Source organism: Dendroctonus ponderosae, unplaced genomic scaffold, assembly GCF_020466585.1.
Source record: "Dendroctonus ponderosae isolate FM_Combo_2020 unplaced genomic scaffold, Dpon_F_20191213v2 Dpon_F_20191213_5, whole genome shotgun sequence".
Classification (NCBI taxonomy): domain Eukaryota; kingdom Metazoa; phylum Arthropoda; class Insecta; order Coleoptera; family Curculionidae; genus Dendroctonus; species Dendroctonus ponderosae.
The window spans coordinates 8,569,123-8,590,420 of NW_026018715.1; the positions used below are offsets into that span (position 1 = coordinate 8,569,123).

At 34.5% G+C, this 21,298-nt stretch overlaps 2 protein-coding genes across 2 annotated transcripts; one reads left to right on the forward strand and one right to left on the reverse strand.

Annotated features, from left to right (window-relative positions):
* The first annotated feature begins 3,606 nt into the window (after positions 1-3,606).
* On the forward strand, positions 3,607-4,694 carry LOC109533601. The gene is made up of 4 exons (XM_048666779.1): positions 3,607-3,915; positions 4,211-4,397; positions 4,455-4,558; positions 4,614-4,694. Exons 1-4 carry the CDS (start codon positions 3,739-3,741, stop codon positions 4,692-4,694), a joined length of 549 nt encoding a protein of 182 aa, XP_048522736.1. The 5' UTR covers positions 3,607-3,738.
* A 14,895-nt stretch (positions 4,695-19,589) lies between these two features.
* Positions 19,590-20,202, reverse strand: LOC109533606. Its single transcript, XM_019898961.2, has 3 exons — positions 20,052-20,202; positions 19,843-19,980; positions 19,590-19,779 (listed from the first exon to the last, which is right to left on the reverse strand). Exons 1-3 carry the CDS (start codon positions 20,134-20,136, stop codon positions 19,697-19,699), a joined length of 306 nt encoding a protein of 101 aa, XP_019754520.2. The 5' UTR covers positions 20,137-20,202; the 3' UTR covers positions 19,590-19,696.
* Positions 20,203-21,298: the final 1,096 nt, after the last annotated feature.

Genomic DNA, 21,298 nt, shown 5'->3' on the forward strand with positions numbered 1-21,298 from the left:
ATAATACATATATTGCTTTAACTGCTGGTGGCTTGTAAGACGCTTTTGCCATAATTCGTTTAATGTTAATGTTTTTGATCTGGTCTCCGTTTTAACAACAAGTAATCCACATCTTTGAGTCAGTCAATAATTGTCAATATCCGAGATTTACATTGTTTATAAGTTGGAAGTTTGAATATTTTTTCACCGCAATCATCCACGGAGGATCCTCCGTCCATATTTATTACAAATGTCTTTTTCTATTAATTTCTTTGGCTATATTGTCAAACCTTGGCCGTTTCAAACTGTTCCAAGTGAAAGATATAGAATAATAGAATCCTTAATATTTTCTTTAAACAAAATTCTGCATTGTATTTTGCCATTTCCCGAATCTTCTTGCAAATATTTGTACTTAGATGCGCATTTTCTGAAGAACTTTTCGATTTTCTTGGACACTTTGTGCTGTTGTTTGCCTACTTTTTCTATGCTTATCGAAATTATTTGTGCCTAAACCGTTCAGAGTTTGGTTTGTCCGGTATTTTTATATCCTTTTATAATGCTCTTAATACTGCTTTGTTTCATTAGCCTCATTGTTATTTTATACCATAATAACCGTTTCGCGATCTCTGGTTGTTTTTGGTTTTGACTATTTATCGTTTTCCCCAATCACTTATATTTATTTATTATCTTCACCCACGTTGTTAGGCTTATTAACGAGCCGTTTCATGTTCATCGTTTAACGCTTCTTCCTTTTCTGGTTAATGTGTTAATTTTTATTCCAGACTTATGTTTTCATGTCCTATTTGGCTTGTCCTAAAACCCCACAAGGTAAAAATATTAAATATTTCAATGAGTGTTTCTCTTAGGACACAACTAAGGGATGATTTCTGTTTGCCGTTTTATGCTAGAAAATTTTGAATTTTCTGTGTTTTCATGATTTTTGTCATCTGCGGGTTTCTCACACCGGCGGCGACGAACATTTCCTTTACTTGGAATTGTGTATTTTTTAATGTTTCTTGTACTCCTGACGTGGATTTCATTCTAGGATTTCTGGAAAGTTTTATGTTTATATTTTATTCCATTTCATCTTTAGAGGATTTGTTCAGCTTGCCAGTCAGTTTTCTGCCGTTCTTTTACAATGCATGCTAGTTTTTAAAAATGAGATCTGGGTGCCAATCAATTCGGGGTTTGGAGAGATACATTTTATCGTCTCTAAAACTGATCCAAATCCAAAGTGTATTGCGATTCTTTATTATTTATTTTTATCAGATGAATAATTGTAAACTTTTAATCAATCAAAGTTTATCATCATGTGTCTAAACAGCCAGCAAAGTCTCTGAAAACTATTGTTTTGAAACTTTACAATAGGAAAAATAGTTATCAGGTACAGAGGAGCGTATTTTGGAACATCATTAAGAATAAGTGAAGAAACAAATGCTCAAGCTCAAGCTTAACGAAATAAAACCGTTCCGAAGATTTATCATTATTTTGTAAAACAATATTTGTCGATCCTCGAGAATAGTTCCAAATTAAAAGGCTTTAAATGCAGCTGATCTTTCAAGCATTGGGGTTTACGGCTTACGGAAAATACTCTCTGTTAAACTTTCTTGGAAAGAAACTTAAATTTGCATTTTTCCTTGTAATTAATAATTTCTCGCTGATACATATAGGTACGATGCTCTGTATTAATTAGTTTAACATCTGAATCAATCCGTACAACATTCATGAAATTTTAAATTTCAGAATTAGAACATTCCGAATTCGTGAAAGCTTTAAAATCAAGAAAATTCATCCAATCACGTCACGTGAAATCGAATAAAAGCAAACATACATTGTTATTAACGTTCGGACAGTTGACTGATGGTCTTTATTATTCGTCAAATATGTGGATCGTTTGATATGTGGAAAATCTTTATCTTCGACGTTCGGGGTTCATCTCCATATATCATCTAGTCGGCACGTGGAATGGCACAACCGGAAAAAAGATCCGAATTTATGTGGAAAACTTTAATGAAATATTCCGACTTTAAACGTCATTGCAAAGCAGCACACCGCGCTGGAATTTATCATTTTTATTCTTTACCTTGTTTTCCAGCAACAGTGAATAATAAATATTTACATTTCCCGAAAAGTATTTTCCTCGGTTCCTCAGGAGCGGTCGCGGCCGGCATTTTAATGTAGCTTAATCGGCATTATGTTTGGTATAAATTCAGTTGTCACTAGCAGGAAAATACGCGCCGGGAAATTTGTTACGAAAAATAATTTACCCGCTTTATTTGTAACGGTCTTGATATGGAACATTAGAGCATAATGTATTATGTGGGAACATACTGCTTTGGGAAACTGCATTTTTATTGTAATTCCTCGCAGTATTTTAACTACTTTTCCTTTGCTGGCTTGTTTAATTTTTATTTTAAATATTGGTGCTGCGCCACTATTCTTCTCCGCTCTTCAGGCTTCAAAGTGTTATGAAAAATGGATTACTTCAATCTGTCTGCTTAATGTGTTTCGTTCACTTTTAATCATCTTAGTTTAAACTAGGCCTTTTAGTTCCATCCAGCTAAAGATTAACACGATGCAGCTGAATAATTAACTACACTTTAAGGTAAGTCTTCATTTTGCGATGTCTTACTTAATATAAGACAGACAATAAATCTAGCGCTTGTTCAAAGAGATACCGGTTATTGAGTTAGTTAACTTTACCAAGTTGATGGGTTTAAGGGGAGTTAAGAGTTTCGTTTACTAATGATCACTGAACAGGTAAGGCACTATTTGAAGCTGCTAAAAACAACAAATACGCCCTGTTGGAGTTCAATGTGAATACTTGTGGTTATCAAAGTAAAAATCGCAGAGAAGCCCCAATTGCTTGTAAGATTGAATCGTCAATTGAGTAGGCACTTAACGTGCAATATGCAAAGGCAAACACATAGGTAGACGAATAATCTGTAAAAAAGTGAATTACAAGGTAGGAAACCCGATAATTTATTTTTAAATACTTCTAATCTGTTATTTGGAGATAGACATGACTTGGAGATTTCAATCAATAGTCAGTAGCAGCAGGCATTGTGTATGCAGAATTGAATGTTTAGGTAAGTATTTATAATAATTTTGAAACATTAGCTTAACATTGTTTTTTAAAGGTTTTATTCAGCATCTGCGTCCACATTTATTTATTGTTTTCTCATTTTTTACTTTAACTAAATCCAGACATTCAGAGAGACAATGTTGAAAAGAGCTTCATTTTAGAAATATTTTTTATTCAATTTTCTTTTAATATTCTTTGCTCAATATTGAGTTGTTGATTTTTCCATCAACACTGTTTAACTTAAAAACTATACTGTGACTGTATGTATGTCGTTTCCACTGTTGTAGGAAAGCGATAGCGACTGAGCTAGTGTTTGCATAATGCTGAATTCGTAATTAAATACTTATTTACTAATAATTATGAGTTTGCGAGGAATCCTTCGAAATCAATTACCATTAGTTTCTAAACYAGTCAAAGAACTAAGAAAGAAAAATKAACTTTGAATTGSAAATGARGGTAGKTATTYTTAAATCTGCAAATTATCCATTGTTTMGAGCTATTTTCARCTAAGARATCATYAGCTAAGTTTTTAGTAGAACACAACTCAGTTGGCTTTGTCCAATCCATTCATATATGGAGAAAAAAGCTRCGAAGGATCTGCTTTACTAMCTGCGGTTTTTACACTCTRTCTGTAGAAASAGTATCTTTTTATTGCTAATTATAGACAAGAAGAAATGTCCATCGTAGTAGAGAAAATAGCTGAAATTCCAAATTTGATGGTTGGRGAAGGTYCGCATCGGGATGTCAGAACTCAAGCGCTTTACTTTGTCGATATTATCGRAAAATCTGTGCATAAATATGTYCCGGCTACTGGACAACATACCAAGGCCACCTTTGGTATATATTTTTTTAATTAGAATKAATTTGCTTGCCGGTTACTGAGCATTTTGCTATAGACAAAGCAGCGTCATTGGTAATTCCAGTGAAAGGTCAACGAGATAAATTCGTGGTCAATCAATTGGATGAAATTGTGGTGGCTTTCTGGGATGGACATTCGGAAAAACTATCAAAAATTGAAAAATCTGTGGAYWTTMATCAGCCGGATACTTCGTTAAATGATGGGAAATGCGATGCCATGGGAAGGTTGTGGACAGGTGAAGAAAATAAATATTTGGMCMACTTCAAAATAATGTGTTATCATTAAAGGAACAAKGGCTAAAATTCCCGAGAACCGAACTAATTTTGATGCATATCCCAGAACGGRCGCTTTTTTGTCGCTCCATAATGGAAAACGGGCTGGCTTGGAAMGACAGCTCAAAGAAATTATACTATATTGACTCTTCAACAACAAAAATTGATGCKTTTGACTTCGACGTAAACACCGGAGCTATATGTGAGCTGTGAGCTCATTTGCAAAATCCATATTCMAATTTTCCCAGTTTGATTTAAGCTAATAGGAAGGCAATCTTCACCTTCAGCAAACATGGCATTGAGGGAATACCAGACGGCATGACTGTAGATGTGGAAGGGAATCTTTGGGTGGCCGAATTTGGGGTCTCCAGCTCTGAAGTTAACATCAAATTTACGAATTTTCTTTTGCGGTCGCAAGATTACTTCTGTTGGATGGGGAGGCGCTGGACTAGACGTTTTGTATGTGACTTCAGCAAGCGTTCTTTCGCGAGGAGTTTAGACGATTTTTCACCTGAAAATAAGGCAACTTTCAGGATTACTAGACTGGGCATCAGAGGGATACCACCAAACGAATTTGCCCTCTAAAAAAAAGGATTAAAATATATAATTTGCAAGTTCATGGCTTTAAATTACCCGAATATTGATCGATCCCCAAATCCTGCACATCGGCCTGGACGATAAACCTAAAATATCTCAATCTTGTCTGCTTTCTACTGAGTTGAACATTTCGATATTATCAAACATAATAAAGTGAATCCAGAATACCTAACTATGCAGCGTATACGACAATCAAAATCACGTCGCTTCTGTTTGCTTACCAAGTCTTAAGAGAGCGCGTCAGTGCAGGCTCGGGCCTCTCTACGGCTTTAGGAATCTAGGCATGTCTGCATTAGATTAATCATTTCAGACAAATTTCTAGCATCAAGTTTAAATCCTCAGCAATGATAACGACAAGGGAACATTTGCATAGGACCACTTGTTCACTAAATTCTGACTTGGAGATGCATGTGTTTTGGGTAACAACCTCTTTTGTGTATTATTGTCTTGTGCGATGTTACTTGAGACTAGTGGATTCCAATTTTTATTTAAATATTAAACACATTTGGTAGGTTGAACAAATTTCCACCGAGTCGAATAGTTGATAAAAGCTGTACAAAATGCTCTTCCTTTATAGAGGAGACTGAAAATAGGCTTTGCAGTGCTGCTGCTAAATTACCGAACATCGTGTTTGCATCTAGGCGAACTTAAGCCGCTTTACAGCACATTATCAAATACATAACTACAACATTAGACAACCAGATTATATTGTACCAGAATTCCCTATCTGGGAGACGCACAGCCCTGAATGTGCGCCAATTAATCTGGATGATACTTTAAGGCGATTGTAAGCAGATGATAATTATTATTAATTAATGAAGAGAATGATTGATTTTCAATACGTTTTGGTGTTTATAATATTTCATGCATGTTGCTTTTCCAAGTCCGTCTTCCTCTTCGTCTTTTTATTTCTTTATATTTTTTTTAGCTTTGGAAAGTATGTGTAATATATTTTGTATTAAATTTAGTCAACGAAAACGTTCCTACTGCGAATAAGTTTTCATTCAAAACTCGATTTTTTTATAGTGAAACTGAACAGTGGACACTCTGCTTTCGTTGCATATTGCGCACATAAATTGGTTTTTTAATGATGGAGCAAATTTAGCAAACGGTTTCTCGGAAACTTCAAAACCATGCTTTCAAGCGATTAATATTTACGGATAACTTCCATTTATCATTTCGGACAAAACAGTTTTCGAAATTTCGTTTCAACCGTGTTTCGTAATACATTACCTAATCAGTCACTATAATTGAAAGTACACACATTTTGTGCATAGGGCGATTCATAATTGGTGATTTTTTTCAAAAGTTACCGGGGGTTTCAGGATTACTTAAAAGGTTGGGGAAGAAGTTGTCTGATGTCTGATGTCTTATCTTCTCATAAAATCGTGTTGAATTTGGTAGAAACAAGCTCTAGAACCAGGCACGAAAAACCACTAAAGGGTTTTGCGCTGCTTCACCTTGATCTGGAACTTTTGTAGAAACGCTGTATCAAGTCAGTTTGAAGAAACACTATTTTTTTAGTGTATGAATATTGCTAAATTTATGTTATCAAAAGTTTCCACCAAGCTGTGATGGAAAAGCCAAATATTTCTGTTAAAAATGAATGCAGATGAAACTTGAGATTAGTTGGCTTCAAGGGTTTTTGCGCTATCATGACACAAAAAGTCGTTAAATATTGAGCTGCTCATCTCATCGCCCATGAAAGACCCACAAAACCCAACAGTTTCAAGCAATAAACTCGAAAGCACTGATAATAAAAACCAATATTGTCAAACAAGCTTATAATGAGGTGAGCAGTTCTGTATTAAAATGTGCCGTGTTGTAATAAAACTCATAAAAAAGGAGTGCAAATTGGTATGCTAGACTTCTTAACTGGTTAGAGTGAAGAAGATCCAATCAACAAAATAATTTCAGTTTTTTTATTGCATTTTAGATTCCCGTATCTACAGAAAATTAAAATTCTACTCAAGATTTCCCTTCGATCGCCCAGAGTTCTTGCTTTCGGATCTGCAGTGTTGGGAATTTACTGCAGCCTTGTGTATAGGAGATAAATTAATTTCTACAAAAACAAACTGAACTGGCTGTTAAAGCAAGTTTAAAACCTTACGAAAAGTCCATTGGTTCAGCATTTTTTTGTTGTTGCCTTCGTGAGATGAAAACAGTAATGGGCATGCAATTTTAAGAGAAATTATTTACGTTTCCGTTTTGTTCTGTTTTAATAAGTAAGGTCAGAATCAGACTTGTCTCTTTACAGCAGCTGACTTCTGCAATAATAAGCTTATTGAAAAATTTTGTGTTCTCTTAATGGAAGATAATGGAGCTCGTAAACGGCACCCTGCGTGATGACAAAACACTTTACTCCAGTCTTTCATTAATTTTTGCGGTGCAAACTGAGCGCCAAAAATTGTCTCCACTTTATACAAAAACGTATGTTTCCATAAAGTGTCACTAGAGATCAGCCGTCAAGTTAACACGTCTTCATGAGACTTCTTAAACAAAGCAGCGGCCTTTTTTGTCAGCAGCGATGATCCATCATTTTGAATACATGACTATTTTTCTTGTCACGAAACCACTCGCCTGTGGGAGAGCCGAATAATAACAAACGATAAAGGGATATGAAATTTATATTTTGATACCAATGCCGAATAACAAAGCAACCGAATAATGGAGAGCGCCGCTAGGTCAATGTCAGCTCTTATTGCCTATTTCGAAGTTATTATTAGTATTTCCAAAGCAGTAATATAAAAGCTATATTTTCATAAATTTCGAAAACTTGGAACTGAGAACCACTGTTTACCCAAGGAACGTTTGCTGTACTTATCCATTCGTTAAAAATTAACCGTAATCACTGATATTTGGCCCAAGCTTTTGATATATCCTTCCTCCAAAGCCTAACTTGTACTCGGTGTTGCAATGTATCTATTTTTCAATAATCGTTGCTACAGTTTTACTAAAGTAAAAAGTACAATTTCTTATCACGAAGCTATCCAACACGTACGCTTTACGGCGACCCTTAAAGACCATTTAATATGCCTCAGAGGGGTAGATGGGATTTAATAATTGCCCTCTTTATGGAGAGTTTTACTGCAAATCGAACTTTTATGTGAAACCTCACGTTTGCAGACGCAGGTCTTTCCTAGCTACTCGAATCTAATTTTCCCTGCAGGATTTTATATTAGCCACCCAGGCAAGTGCAGGATATTCACTAATAGTATTAAAATAAGTGTTGGCACTGTTAAGATCATCCGCTGATCTGCAACTCTTTCAAGCATTGTTTCTATCAGCCGCATTATTTCAGTTCAAAGTTTGATCTTTGTGAAACTTGACGTTAAAGAATCGACGTTTTCTGTAGCTGTATTTCTTTTCAAATGAAAAATCATCAATAACAGATTGAGGGGAACCGAAATGAGCGAAAGCTGCACCAAAGAAATTAATACGATGTATGTTTACGGTCTGTCGAAGGCAGCTTTCCTATGTCAAACTTTTTTGGGCCAGTTGCCCTTATTTGAAAAAGGATCCATTTACTTCCAATTGGGCACCGACATTCTATCATTGATACTAAAAAAATTGCGGCAATTAAAGATTCGTTGGAAAATCGCCCTGTGATGATTTGAAAGCGGTGATTAATAGTGGCTTCAGTGCTAACGTTAACTGTAGAGGAAAGGAACGCCCTGCCTTGTTATCTGCCATTGTTTATTCGGATTGATGAAGACGATTATGTGGCGTTAATTTTATTTAAACAGGCGCAAAATCGTAATTTTTCATTTTAGTCGCTTGCTGACCGTTAATTTTAGCCTTTGCTCAAGCCAGAAGTTTTGAATAGTTGGCTCTTAAAGTTTTTTAGTTGATTACTTGGAACTTGCGATAGTTTTACAAAAGTTATCGAAAATGGAGATTAACTCTCGTGTTTGTCAACCTATGTGCTTGCAAATTAGTGCAATTAATATCACATGAAATTGCTGAGAAAGATGGGCTTTTTAAGGGTTTCACAAGTTTAAGCCTAAGTTAACGTGTCAGGCAAAAAAATCTTCAAATTTCGTCCCTTAAAACACGTCAGACGCAAACCAGAGGTGTAACCGACTGAAAGGTAAAATTCCCAAATATAGTGCCATTGTATTATGGTTTTTTGACGGGGAAAACTTTCCATCTGAGACTGGAGTTGGCAATTTCGCACGCTGTAGAAAAATAAAAATATATGACCTGAGCTAAAAAGAAAATAGAAAGCGTAATAACAACAATCCGTATATGGGAATGGCGCTTAGCTTCAGTTTCTTTTATCGTTTTTGAAAAAGTTGGCCCCTTTACTACAATCCATCATATTTAGGATTTTTATTACACGCGTGTTTTATTGCATGGTTTAGCGGTTGTTCAGTTTCATAAATAAAATTTTGAACGTAAAGCAACGCTGATAGGGGCCGGCTCTCCCGCCGAGGCAAAAAAATATTCACATTGCGGAGAGAAATTTTCCAAGCAAGTGAAAATAATTTCGTGAGTTCTCAGAGTTAAAAAAAGATAAGCTTATGTACATGCTCGCTTTTTGTTGGAATTGAGTCGAAATATCCACATGCAACACATTCAAGCCAGTCGCATATGCAACATTATTATTCAGCGTCAAAAGGCATTTTAGCAAAACAATTTCCCAACTCGTTTAAACCCTGATCTGAGCGTCTAGGTACAATTGCAAGCATATTTTAAGGGATCTAATGCAACACTAGGTTGACACAGCAACCTAATTTTACCGTAACGGTTTCGGTTTGGGTCATTGGTTTTAATGCTGCTCTAAGTCTGATAAATTAGTACATGCAGCTCTACTGCTCTCAGTATTTTGACTAACTTAATTCGCTTTGAAAATTAATTATTTCGGCACAGCTGGGCGAACCGAAGATGAATATTTCGTTTGTTTCTGCAATTTATTTCAATGCACATCGCTAAAAATTTTACTTTGGGGTTTTGTAAATATCTCAGGATAGTTTATCCACTATATTTGCGTTATAAATGAAGAACATGCATTTTATTTTAATTTTAATTTATTCAAAGATTGGAAAATCAGTTCACCATCGCCTGGTCGGAGTTTGGAATGTAGCAGTATCCCAAATAGCTTTCATAAGAATTTGTCGTAATTAAAATAAAAGAACTGGCAAGAACGTTTACGACAAGCTAAAGAAGGCATTTCCGAACAAATGCATTTGCATATGCATTTTTCATTAAGCGGTCGTTGTCCTACATTCTAAACGATTTGTCTTATATAAGTGACATAAGGCTCTGTTAAAACTACTATAATACACTCGTAGAGATTTGCATGAAAACTTCTTTCTGGAACTAGCAATTTTCTTTTACGTTTTACGAACAACGCCGGTATGTATTTGTCAGGATTTGCATGCAGGAAGGCGATGAGGTAAATTTGGAGTAGTGGATTTTTACAGCCCTATTATTATAACAGTTTGAGTTAGAGCTTTTATGGGTCAGTGTCCTCATTTCTTGTTAGTTTATTGAAGAATTTTACACCGTTTGTATGTTTATTTATTGCCATTTTTTGTTGGTCGAATGCTTTAAATAAAACTGTCCAATTATAAGGTTGCCAAGCGATTTGCTTATGCAATGCACTCAACAGTTGAGTTAGTAAAAACCCCAACATTTACAATGGGTTAAAAGCGCATAAATGCATAGTTGGGAGCCAATCGAAAAACCGCAAATGTACATAACATGCATTATCTACTATGCCAAATGCAAAACAACTCAAATAAATCCATTACCGATTGCAAATTAAAATTCATCCAGGATGTAACCGATTCATTTGGTTTGAAACTTATGCAATATGCAGACCGATTTGCCGTCAACAAGTCTCCCTGGTACAATAAATTTAATTAAATTTGTTTTAATTTCAAGCAAATCCACCATAAATTCCTTACACAAAAATTTTGAGGCTTCTGTGATCTTCAAGCCAGATCCTCATTTTAAAATCGTATGCAAGTTTTTAAAAGCGTTTTCAATTTGTTTAGCAGGTAAGAATCTGTGTGCATACCGACATCATATTTTGCCAACTCAAAAAGCAACATTTTGTTCATTTTTTCATACTATAGTAGATTGTGACCAATTTACTTAATAATACATTTTTAATTTGTATAACTATTAGCCTAAACGTTAAACCAATTTACTTAAGAATAGAGAGAAAGTGCTCCATTTTCTTTATTATAATAACATACTTTCTCTGGTAGAACATTGCAAATAATCGAGGAAAAATAGGATAAAAAGGCCTTCTTTATCGCAAACTTTAAGCAAAGAAACCAAACAGCCTGATCTGTCTCCTTTGTCCCTATCTAGCTAATCTTCAGGCTTTTATAGTTACTTGCTCCAGGACGCGATTGGTCTAACTTTCCAAATAATATGCAGTTAACTTTTTATAAATTTCTTTCGATTTATCCCATGTCAGGCACAAAAGTTTTCCAATAGTTTAGCACTGTTTCGACGAACGTAAACAGTGGAAATACGAATTTTCCGCCGACGCAATTTTCCCCATATATATTCAAATTAAACATTGCCTTTCTTGTAAAAGTTAAAATCGCTATACAGATGGTTGCTGGCGGAAAAACTTTTCGTCCGACATTTGTCTTATATCACTTTTTCAAGCTGGTTTAAACGTATTAAAGTTTTTCCTGATTTATGGACTAAAGCGAATGTGGGGATGTGTTTAACAGGCAGAATGAATTATCAGGGCCTTGTCTTTACAAGTCCGGGGATTTAAAAAATTGCTAATGAATTCAACCCAAACATGAGCCTAAAAGAGGTAAACAAAAAGTAGTTACAATTTGCATATAAATTTGGTCGTTATTGAAGTTCTTTAATAATGTGTGAAAATTCACGTTCAGCGGTAATTTTTGGTACAATTAAGAAGCAGCTGAATATATTCTGCATTTTCTGCTGAAATTTTCAGTTAAACTATTTCCAATTCCTCATAAGCTGTCCAATTTCATTAGGAATAATTCCCTGCATCTCTTATTACTGGCGTAATACTGTTTCGACAAAGACAAAGGGCAAGTGCAGTTTATCCTTCGAAATGTGTGAACAACTTCAATATTCACTTGAACCTGCTTAGTATAGCTCCAATTCATGCTCACATAGAAACTCTGCTAGAACGCAAAAGTATACTCTCTATGTTACCCAAGAACATTCTCCTCTTATTAGTATTCAGAAGCGATGCCAGAATTGTATGGAGCAACACAAGCAAAGTCAACGCAACAACAGCATCGAGTGGATGGCACTGATTAAACTTCACTATGTGAAACCTCAAATAAAGGCAATTTTTTGAAAATAAAATCCATGAAGAATTATAATTTCCCTGCCACACAATATATTACTGGACATATTTAATTCAATTGAATAATGAAAATTGAATAATACAAAATGCATTGAATTTATTTGTATTTATATTCCAGCAGCATGAAATCGAATATATTGAAACCTCATAATATTCGAAATACATAACGGCTTAAATTTCATCGGATTACGATTTTAACCATAATGATATTGCATCAGCGAATGCGGTTAATTGCATTGAAACAGGTGCAAAAACCGCAAATATAATTTGTTAAAACTAAGTAAACTGAAACATTTATATTAGTTCTATTTTGCTTGTACAGTTAAGCCGATTTATGCTTTTATCAAAATCTAACTTAAACCAGGCTCAATGAGGATTATCTATATTGTCCTCGCACTGGGAATACTCTATTATCTTGAGTCTGATTATTTTCTTTTGGGATCAAATCCTACCAATGGTGTCTAGACTACGACTAGACTTTGTATATTGTTTCGTTTAAATTCAGATACTCCAAAAAGACACCGAACTTTCATACTTAGATGGTCATTGATTAATTAATGAACATTTCTAATTGACTTAGGCAAAGAAACAGTTGGGGGTTTTGGATATCTTATAATAATTTTTGGTACATTGTGTGATATGAATGTTGAATTATATATGAAAACATTTGTCTTTGCTATTGAACAAAATTTGGGGATTTTTGTGTAGTTTTAATTGTGCCAGTTTTACATGCACTCACTGTCTCATGAAGCGTTGCTGATGTTTAAAGCTTTTCAGTTTTTCGGATCTTAAAAACTCGTGGATTAGAATTTGGACGTTTAGGTCGAGGAATTGCTTTCCTTGTTGTTCCTTTTGACGTTTGTTAGGCTAGTCAAACTGCACTTTTGAAGAAACCGTGAAATTTATGAATTTTTTTGCTCCGCAATGGATTGCAGTCAATAGCAAATTTTATTTTGATAAAATTCAGAAAAAAATTATTAAAAAGCTTTTTAAAGTCACACAGTGAATTAAAATATGTTGGTGTTTTGGATACAGTTTTTATTTCGTTGATCATACTTGTAAAATTTTGCTGATTACTTGTTGTATTTATGTTTTACGATTTGATTCAGAATACTTTTTGTGAGCGATAACTTATGTTTTTTCGGATAGTCAACTTCAACTCAACATTATCTTCTGTGAATAACATTTTATTTGGCATTTCCTTCCAAGTCTCTTTCTTGCTTGACCTTCTGGGTTGTTATTGTTTAAAATGTAAGATTTAAAACTTATTTTCAGCTTCTATGAGTGTCACTTCTTTGGTAGGAATGTGTGAAGTACGATCGGTTGTAATCATTTTTATCTATCTTTATCTTTCAGCAGGTTGCTTTTTTTTCAGGCGTTGTAAATAATGCATTCCATATGTGCGGTAAACTTCTCCACTTCTTCGATTGTCCTCTTTTAATTTGATCATTTGCTAAATTTACTAATTTCTTCTTTCTATGCAATAATTGCATTTCCATTTTTTGTTCTTCGATCAGTCTTCCTAGTTCCCCACTGAATGATGCGCCTTTTGTTTTGAAAATTAAAATTTAAAATCTTGGCGCTTAAATATTTGCACTGTTTTGTTGCGCACCTCGTAAATGCTCCATTCGTTTTTAATATCCTCGATCTTCGGCTCTTTTCCCATGAGTGTTTACAATATTTTCCAATCTAAGTTTCCCGTTAAACAAGCTTTCATAGATTTATTTTATGCCGTCGATATCTGACGATCTTCTGCTTGATTTTGGACCATTATTGGTTTGGTTTCTATTTCTATGCATCTCTAGATGGAATTTCTTGAACTAATTCGTTAAGCAAATTTAACATTTTTTAAGTATTTTTAGCTGGGTACTGGAACGTTCCTTCTGTTTTCAAGAGGCCGCCGGTATTGAAAGAATTTCCTATTTTATGCATATAAATTGAGTGATTTAAAATGGGCGCGATTCCTCTGGAAGTATTATCTGGGGGTGCACAGGGAACACGTTACAATGAGTAAGAAAATAGTTTGCACAAAAAGGATATTTTCGTAAAAATGCAAATCTGAAACTTTACAACTATACATGACCAAATTTATTAATATGTAAAAAAAACATCACAGCAAAATGACGTTTTTACTCGAAGGACTAAATTTGTAGTTAAGCTCAGTTGAGAGGAATTCAGTCAGAATTCAGAGGAATTCAGCAGAAAAATTAGTTTTTTTGCGTACTCGTTTTCCATGAGTTTTACCGAAAATTGCCCAAATTGCTCAACTTTACTCACAATCTCACTCCACACGTCAGTTTGAATTGTTTATTCAAATAATTAGATTTTATATTCATTAATATGAAAGAGCATTTTTCTGGTCATAGTGAAGACAATGGTAAGTGGGAAATTATTTAAACGAGACCATAAGTACTTTAAGTTTGTTGAAAGTGACATCAAAGATGAAGAAAAATCTGATCTGAGATGATGAGATGATCAGAAAAATAGATCACACTCTTAATTTTTTTATGAGTATTTATCTTCAGTATAGTTCAACAGTCAACTGTACATATGCTGCAAGTTTCTTTTCAGTTGTCCTCTTGACTTTCATATTTTCAGAAGGATCAACCTTATATTGGACAACTCAGAGTAGAATCCGCAGTTATCTTTAGAACTTAAACCTTTATTATTTCACCACGCTGCATATCGAATTTTAGTATCAGGATGCTTTATGTAGAGCTTGTTGAGTTTTTTTTTCAAATTTGGAATTATATATAGGTGTTTTTATTTCGGTGTATATGCTGTCCTTAAATATAGATTTCGCTGTAATGCACATTTCAAGCTTGCCAATAAAGCAGTTAAACTTCTTTTTACGGAATTTCCGACCATCTGATGCCCCTCGTTGTAAGTAGGTCAGGAAAAGAGCGTTTTCTACGTCAATTTACTCTTTTGGGTGGTCTCGCGCAAATTTATGGCAAGATTGTGTGGCTCCCATGTTCTGGCCGCATAGAATTTCGCAATTATATACTGCATGGCGATATTTACCCCATTCAATACACATGGCAATATTTGTTCTAATTTAAAACTCAACATTTCCTCACAAATATGGCCATTTCCAGTTTTGTACAGTGACAAATTGAAATGTCGAGGAATCGTATTGAGAAGATGTCATTTTGGGAGAGAAAAGTAATGCATTCTCATATGTTATTCTAAACAGGAGACGCTGACATTCTTTTCAAGGTTTACATTTCGAGATGAGAACAAGTTGGTCACGGATAATCAATAATGCATGATTTGTTTGAAAATTCGGATCCTGCGGGTTTGGTTTCCCATTCCAGTTTTTTTGGCTTGTTTTAATCCAATTCACTGTTCTAACAGACTAGGCTAATTAAACTGATCTTTAACTAAATAAAACTGTGCTGTGGATTAATTACCGTAGGCCAGTGCATAAAAGCACTTACACGAAATGACTCTTGTCCCGAAAAACGCAAGCCCTTATTTGTAGCGTTAAAAAGCTAGTTTGCAACAGCCTTATTAAGCCAGGGATGGAGAGCGTCTAAAAAGCAATTACCTGTATTGATTTTATTGAGAACACTCCTAAGCCCCAAGAGATATTCTTCACACCTGGCGGTAAACAGCTTAACCTTTTAATTTAATGTTATCGCAAATTGCACCTTTTATTTTTGAGCTGAAAACTGTTGCCGGTAATGAGAAACGGAGATAAACCAGCAATTTCTACCATGATAACACGTGGGTTTGGAGCGATTTTATTTAGTGCCGCTTTCCACTGTAGTTTTTCTTGCATTTGTCCTCTATAGGTTTTAGAACAAGATCGGTTCAAAAGCGCTTGAGTGAGGAGCCATGAAGTGTTAAAACTTCAGGATATATTTCTTTGGACAGAAAATATAATCAATTACGTTGGTCTAATCTGTTGCATGTTTTGTATGTAAGTGAGTTTTTCTTGTCCGCGTAAAATTTCATCACCCTGTAAACTAAGACTAAAAATGATTCCATCCTTGCACTTACCCGTGGCATTTGATTTTAAAATGAAAAATATTGCAATAGACAAAATATCCAGTATTTTCGGTGCACCTTTCGCTGAATATCTACAAATCAATGCTACTTCTTTCCAGCCTACAATAGCCCATCATTTTTATATCGCTCACATTAAAATGCGGTTTAAAATACCTGCGAACATCGATTAGAAATTGGGAGCTTGCGACATTTAAATAACAAAAGCTGTGCGCTTTAACAACAAAAACGTTCAGATCGTTGATGCTGACGGCGAAATTCCCGGGATTTTACAAATCTGAAAACTGAATATTGATGAGAATTTTTTATTCGCGTCAAGAGCTTTTAGGCGATTTTATCCAGAAATATGTTAAAACATTTGTTCCGGTTCACATCGAAAGTGGCTGGTAGATTTATTAGACAATGTTGAGCATGTGAAGAATTAGCTAACATCCATTATATTGCAAACACCAATTTGCAAAGAGTCTTGAATAATTGACTATTCAATCGGAACGGGTTTTACCGATGCACCAACATAGTAAATCAGCGAATAAAAGCTGCAATAAACAATCGACAATCTAATGAACTGAAACAATGAATTCATATACAGACATTGTAATTTAGGCCTGTGTTTAAGTCGCTGCTTCTGACAGAGTGAAATGTTTCATTTTGATCTATGTCGGCGATTTGCAATTGTACTTTATTTCAACTGGAGAATTCCTAAATAAACTTGAGCGAAGCTCCTCAAGTGCTCAAGTGCCATCATTATGGCCTTTCATGTTTGGCAATAAAACAGCCTAAAAGCGCTCTTAATTTAATGTTAAGTTTCACGATTTGCGTCGATTAGTTTCCAAGGTTGTTCTTAAAGGGATAATTTCGGTTTTGAAGAAAGTCGTTGAAAGTATCCAGACTTTTTCGGATATTTTCTGAGAGAATAAAATATCTTTTGAGCTAACTTGATTTCGTGTAAGAAATGAAGCATCACAACCAAGTATCAATAATAATAATTCTACAATTGGACGTAAAGAATAAAAAACACAATAAAACTTGTGTAAAACGATCGGAAAAAGCATTGGGTCCACCGACCGTTATTTTTATATTCCTATTTCCATGTGTTTTTATGACATCATTATGGATATAGCTCTCAATTCGTTATAGCTACATTCGGAAATACAAGAGAATATTTTTATGGCTTTTTGGCAGGTGATATATCAATAATTTTTACAAAAATGATAAAATTCCAATCGGATTCTTCGGTAGACATCTGTAGTACTTGGGAAAAGTTTTGCACCAAAATAATTACGAATTCATACAAGCCAATACACGATGCCACACATGTGGACATGATTATTTGTTGCCTTCGAACTATAGAAGAAACTCTATCTACGTTTTCCAGCTAGCAATAAGTCTGAAAATTGCGTTGTACTCCACTTATATAATCATGATTGGTTCGAACATGGAACATGCAATTTCGAATATTAAACCTACGTAATTAGCAAACTTTTAACTGGAAAAGTTAAAATTACACCTTACCCGGAAAAGGTGTATTTCTGGGCATAAAAAAGTTGTTGAAAATGTAAAATATTTTATTTACTTTGAACTGGTCAGTGATTTTCTGATTCGTTGGTGACTCCTCAATTAAACCAGGTTCGCGAATCATTTTTCACATGCACTCTGAAGGTACTTATTATGCAATCACTGATGGATTTTATTTGTATTCAAATGGAAATTTATTCAACAAATTTTCGTTTGTAAGGAATGGAAATTGAAACTTTTGGAACTCAAACTTGGACATTTATCCCTATATTACCTCAGAACAGCCATAAGTAATCAAATTTGAAGTTTTTAAATTGCAAACAAACGATTTTTTCCGCAATATATTGCCAAATAAATTCATTGAAATGGTCTCCTTTCTAAGTAGAATTTGCAATCTTTTACTAGAAGTTATGAGGAACTTAAACTTGTTTCTTCACAGTCACAAAAATCTGCGATTTGAGGTGAAAATCACTTAGGCGGCAACATTTTTAATAAGTTTTCGTGCCAGGTCTGTATATTGTTAATCGATTGGCTGCACTCACGCTGCCACTGTATTCTACTATCAATAGAAACAATAGTACTGAAAATGTACTCAATACAGGTGATAGCCCATACTTGAAATGTGTTGCAAAGTTTTCCCTCGCTCCAAATACTAAAACCTGCACATAATGGGGCCTTAAACTGCGTTACACTTTCCGGCTTTTACTCGGTGATAAATATGTAATGTTTCCAAATGTACAATACTTTAGGTTAATGGGATTTTGCATAAAACGATGGCATTTTGTTGTGCTTGACTACTCCACAATGTAAGCCGGAATAAATGGTTAATTGTGGCTGTTGTTGATTCGGCAATTATGGGAAATATTTTTACACGATGAATGTGCCTAACTTGTATGCCAATACTAATCACTCATTCGTCTCTAATGGGATTTTCAACGCGCACAATGCACCATTCAAGATGGTACCAAAAAGTTAGCAAATTGCTGCTGCAATAGAGATTCTTTCCATAATTACAAAACTATGAGCAGTTGCATGTTGAAATGCTTTCATTAAATACTCTCATCAAAATCAATTTCTGGGTTTCAGTCATTTATTGTCTCTAATTATCAATTAAAATACGTATCCGATGTGAAATTCATAGCATTGTTATGTTTTTTAATCTGTATCATTTCATGGACTCTTTCCTTCTTATAATTACTCTAAATTGAAACTACTAAATTAAAAAAGAAGAGTCCATGAAATGATACAGATTAAAAAACATAACAATGCTATGAATTTCAGATCGCATACCGACAATCTTAGCTTAGTATATCATTCATTAATTAAATGAAATAAACATAGAATATTAACTAACACCCGGTATATTGAAGCATTTTGCAAACCAAAAATTATATTCTTAGAATGCAAAGAAATATAACTGAAAGTAAAAGAAATGTGTGCAAAATAGACAAAATTAATACTCCAAATGTATGCCACGGCTTAAAGCAGCAACAACGCTACACATGTAAGTAAACATATTTGAGTATCTGAACAAAGAATTCTAGTCTCTTCCCAGAATTGATTGTCCTGACTAATCACCTGTTAGACCTAATTAATCTTAGGATGTTTTAAAGTGTTGCAATTGTGATGTATTTTAGTGTGTGATATGATGAAGCTGTTGACGAACTGTGATTGTTTTTTAAATTAACGAAATTTTTTTTAACTATCTGTTATTTTTGAAAAACTGATGATGGTGGAAAACACCGAAACTTATGTTAATTGATAATTAGAGACAATAAATGACTGAAGCCCAGGAATTGATTTTGATTTAGAATTGAAACACAGTCAGGAAAGTATGTACAATTAAATACTCTGCTTCTAAATCCCACAAAACTCATACAGTAGGGTTAATTGGAGTAATAAACTAAACAGTTCGTTTTTGGCTCCAATGAATTGCGATAGCAAATATCCTGGTTGGTTAAAAATGTGCCTTTATTAATACATTTCAGTTAATTAGTTCTTGCCTCAGGTGGCTGTAAAAATTCCTTTAAAATCTATAAAAAAATAAATCATTTGATTCCTCACTCTGCTACAAAGGGGGGAAAAGTGACGGGGCCCGTGTTGTTGTTAATTGTTGTATCTTTTCCACTTGTTATATTTAGAGCTGCAATGTAAAACAGTGATAAATATGGCCAGTTCAATCCACCGGCGGAAACAAAATTTTTACCTGATAGGGTGGTTTCTGAAGCGTTTCCAAGTTGAGCTGAAGACGTGCGGGAGTTGATTGCGGTAGCATTAAATAACAGGCTGAAAGTGGTATTAGGCGATGCAGTACTATTCACTGCTGATCTGTAAGTACTGAAATCTACAAGAAAATTTATAAGTGAAAAAACCGCCATTATAAAAGAAAATAGCTTGTTTCTTGTGAGTACTTACTGGCTTGCCTTGCCTCAATATTTGAGACCAGCACTAATGCAGCTAGCAAAACGCTTGCAAAAAAGGTCGCTCGACTAAAATCCATATTAAAATTCGTTTGTTGTCGGTGATAATCGGACTAGTATTGCAAATCTTGTGGCTTGACTGCCAATAAGCAACGCATTTATACATCGGTAGAAAACGGTGCAAAAGCGACCTTTAAATATTTCGAATTTTCCCATAATCACCAGTCAACATTATCACAAAACATTTCAAGTAAAGCTTTCCAGTTAATCAAAACAATAGGCTAGTCTAGTGCGCAATGGTTTAAATTTAATCTTCACTTATCCAAAATCTAGGTACTAGCTGGAATATTTCAAGAATGAATAAGGCAATTTACAAATTCATTTAAAATTGTGAACGGTTAAACGATTACTTTTAAATATTCAGCTGTGATTATGGCAAATGTAGTTAAAATTATAATACAGGAGGTTTAAGTGAGTCATCAAATGATTTTCCATTCGAAAATAGATAAATTGGGGCAATAGCTAGTGGAGAAGGAAGAACAATACAGTTGTTCAATTAACCAACAGGTAACTTTCAATGCAGTAAAATATTTTCTTTCTGGGAACATCGATGATGGAATATTAACCCAAGGAAAAAATAAAAGTCACCAGTGGATAGAGTGCCATGGAGCATTCGTCCGAAGACCCACATATGTTTGGTAGTGAACTTCGACACTTTCCTGTAAAGAAACTGAAATTAAATTCCTTTCGGTGGAAAAGTTGCTTAGTAAAGTTGCAACTGTTAAAAGAGGAACTATCTGAGCTCGATCAAGTCCTTTAAAATTGCCTTTTGCTTCAAATCGAAAAATTCCACTTTGCCACAGATAGACCACTCAACATCTCAAATAAATCTTCAAATATAGTAGAAGTAATCAAGCATTCTTTGAATTCCCTATGGACGGCTATATATCATAATATGGCAATATTCCCTTCTACATGATTCGAGCTATATTTCAAGAACGAATTGCAAGCACAAAATATCCTCGGATAGCGAAATTTATATTCTGCAAACGGAATACACACAGTGAATTGAAGTTTTTCTGAGGGATACAGCCAGCAAATATCCACGTAAACCGGCAAGTATTAGATTTTTCTGATGGTATTTCCGAAGTACTTATGTGATATATACTAGAAAAGTGATTTACACAATTGGATTTGGTTTACTTGGGTAAGTGCAATTTGCAGGTGTTAATCTTCAGTTTT

Excerpts from the sequence above, each read along its gene's own strand:
- LOC109533606 (XM_019898961.2), bottom strand. The coding sequence starts at position 20,136 with ATGGATTTTAGTCGAGCGACCTTTTTTGCAAGCGTTTTGCTAGCTGCA. Across the intron at positions 19,981-20,051 it reads TATTGAGGCAAGGCAAGCCA|ATTTCAGTACTTACAGATCA; the intron begins GTAAGTACTCAC and ends ATTTTCTTGTAG. Across the intron at positions 19,780-19,842 it reads TTCAGAAACCACCCTATCAG|CTCTAAATATAACAAGTGGA; the intron begins GTAAAAATTTTG and ends TTTACATTGCAG.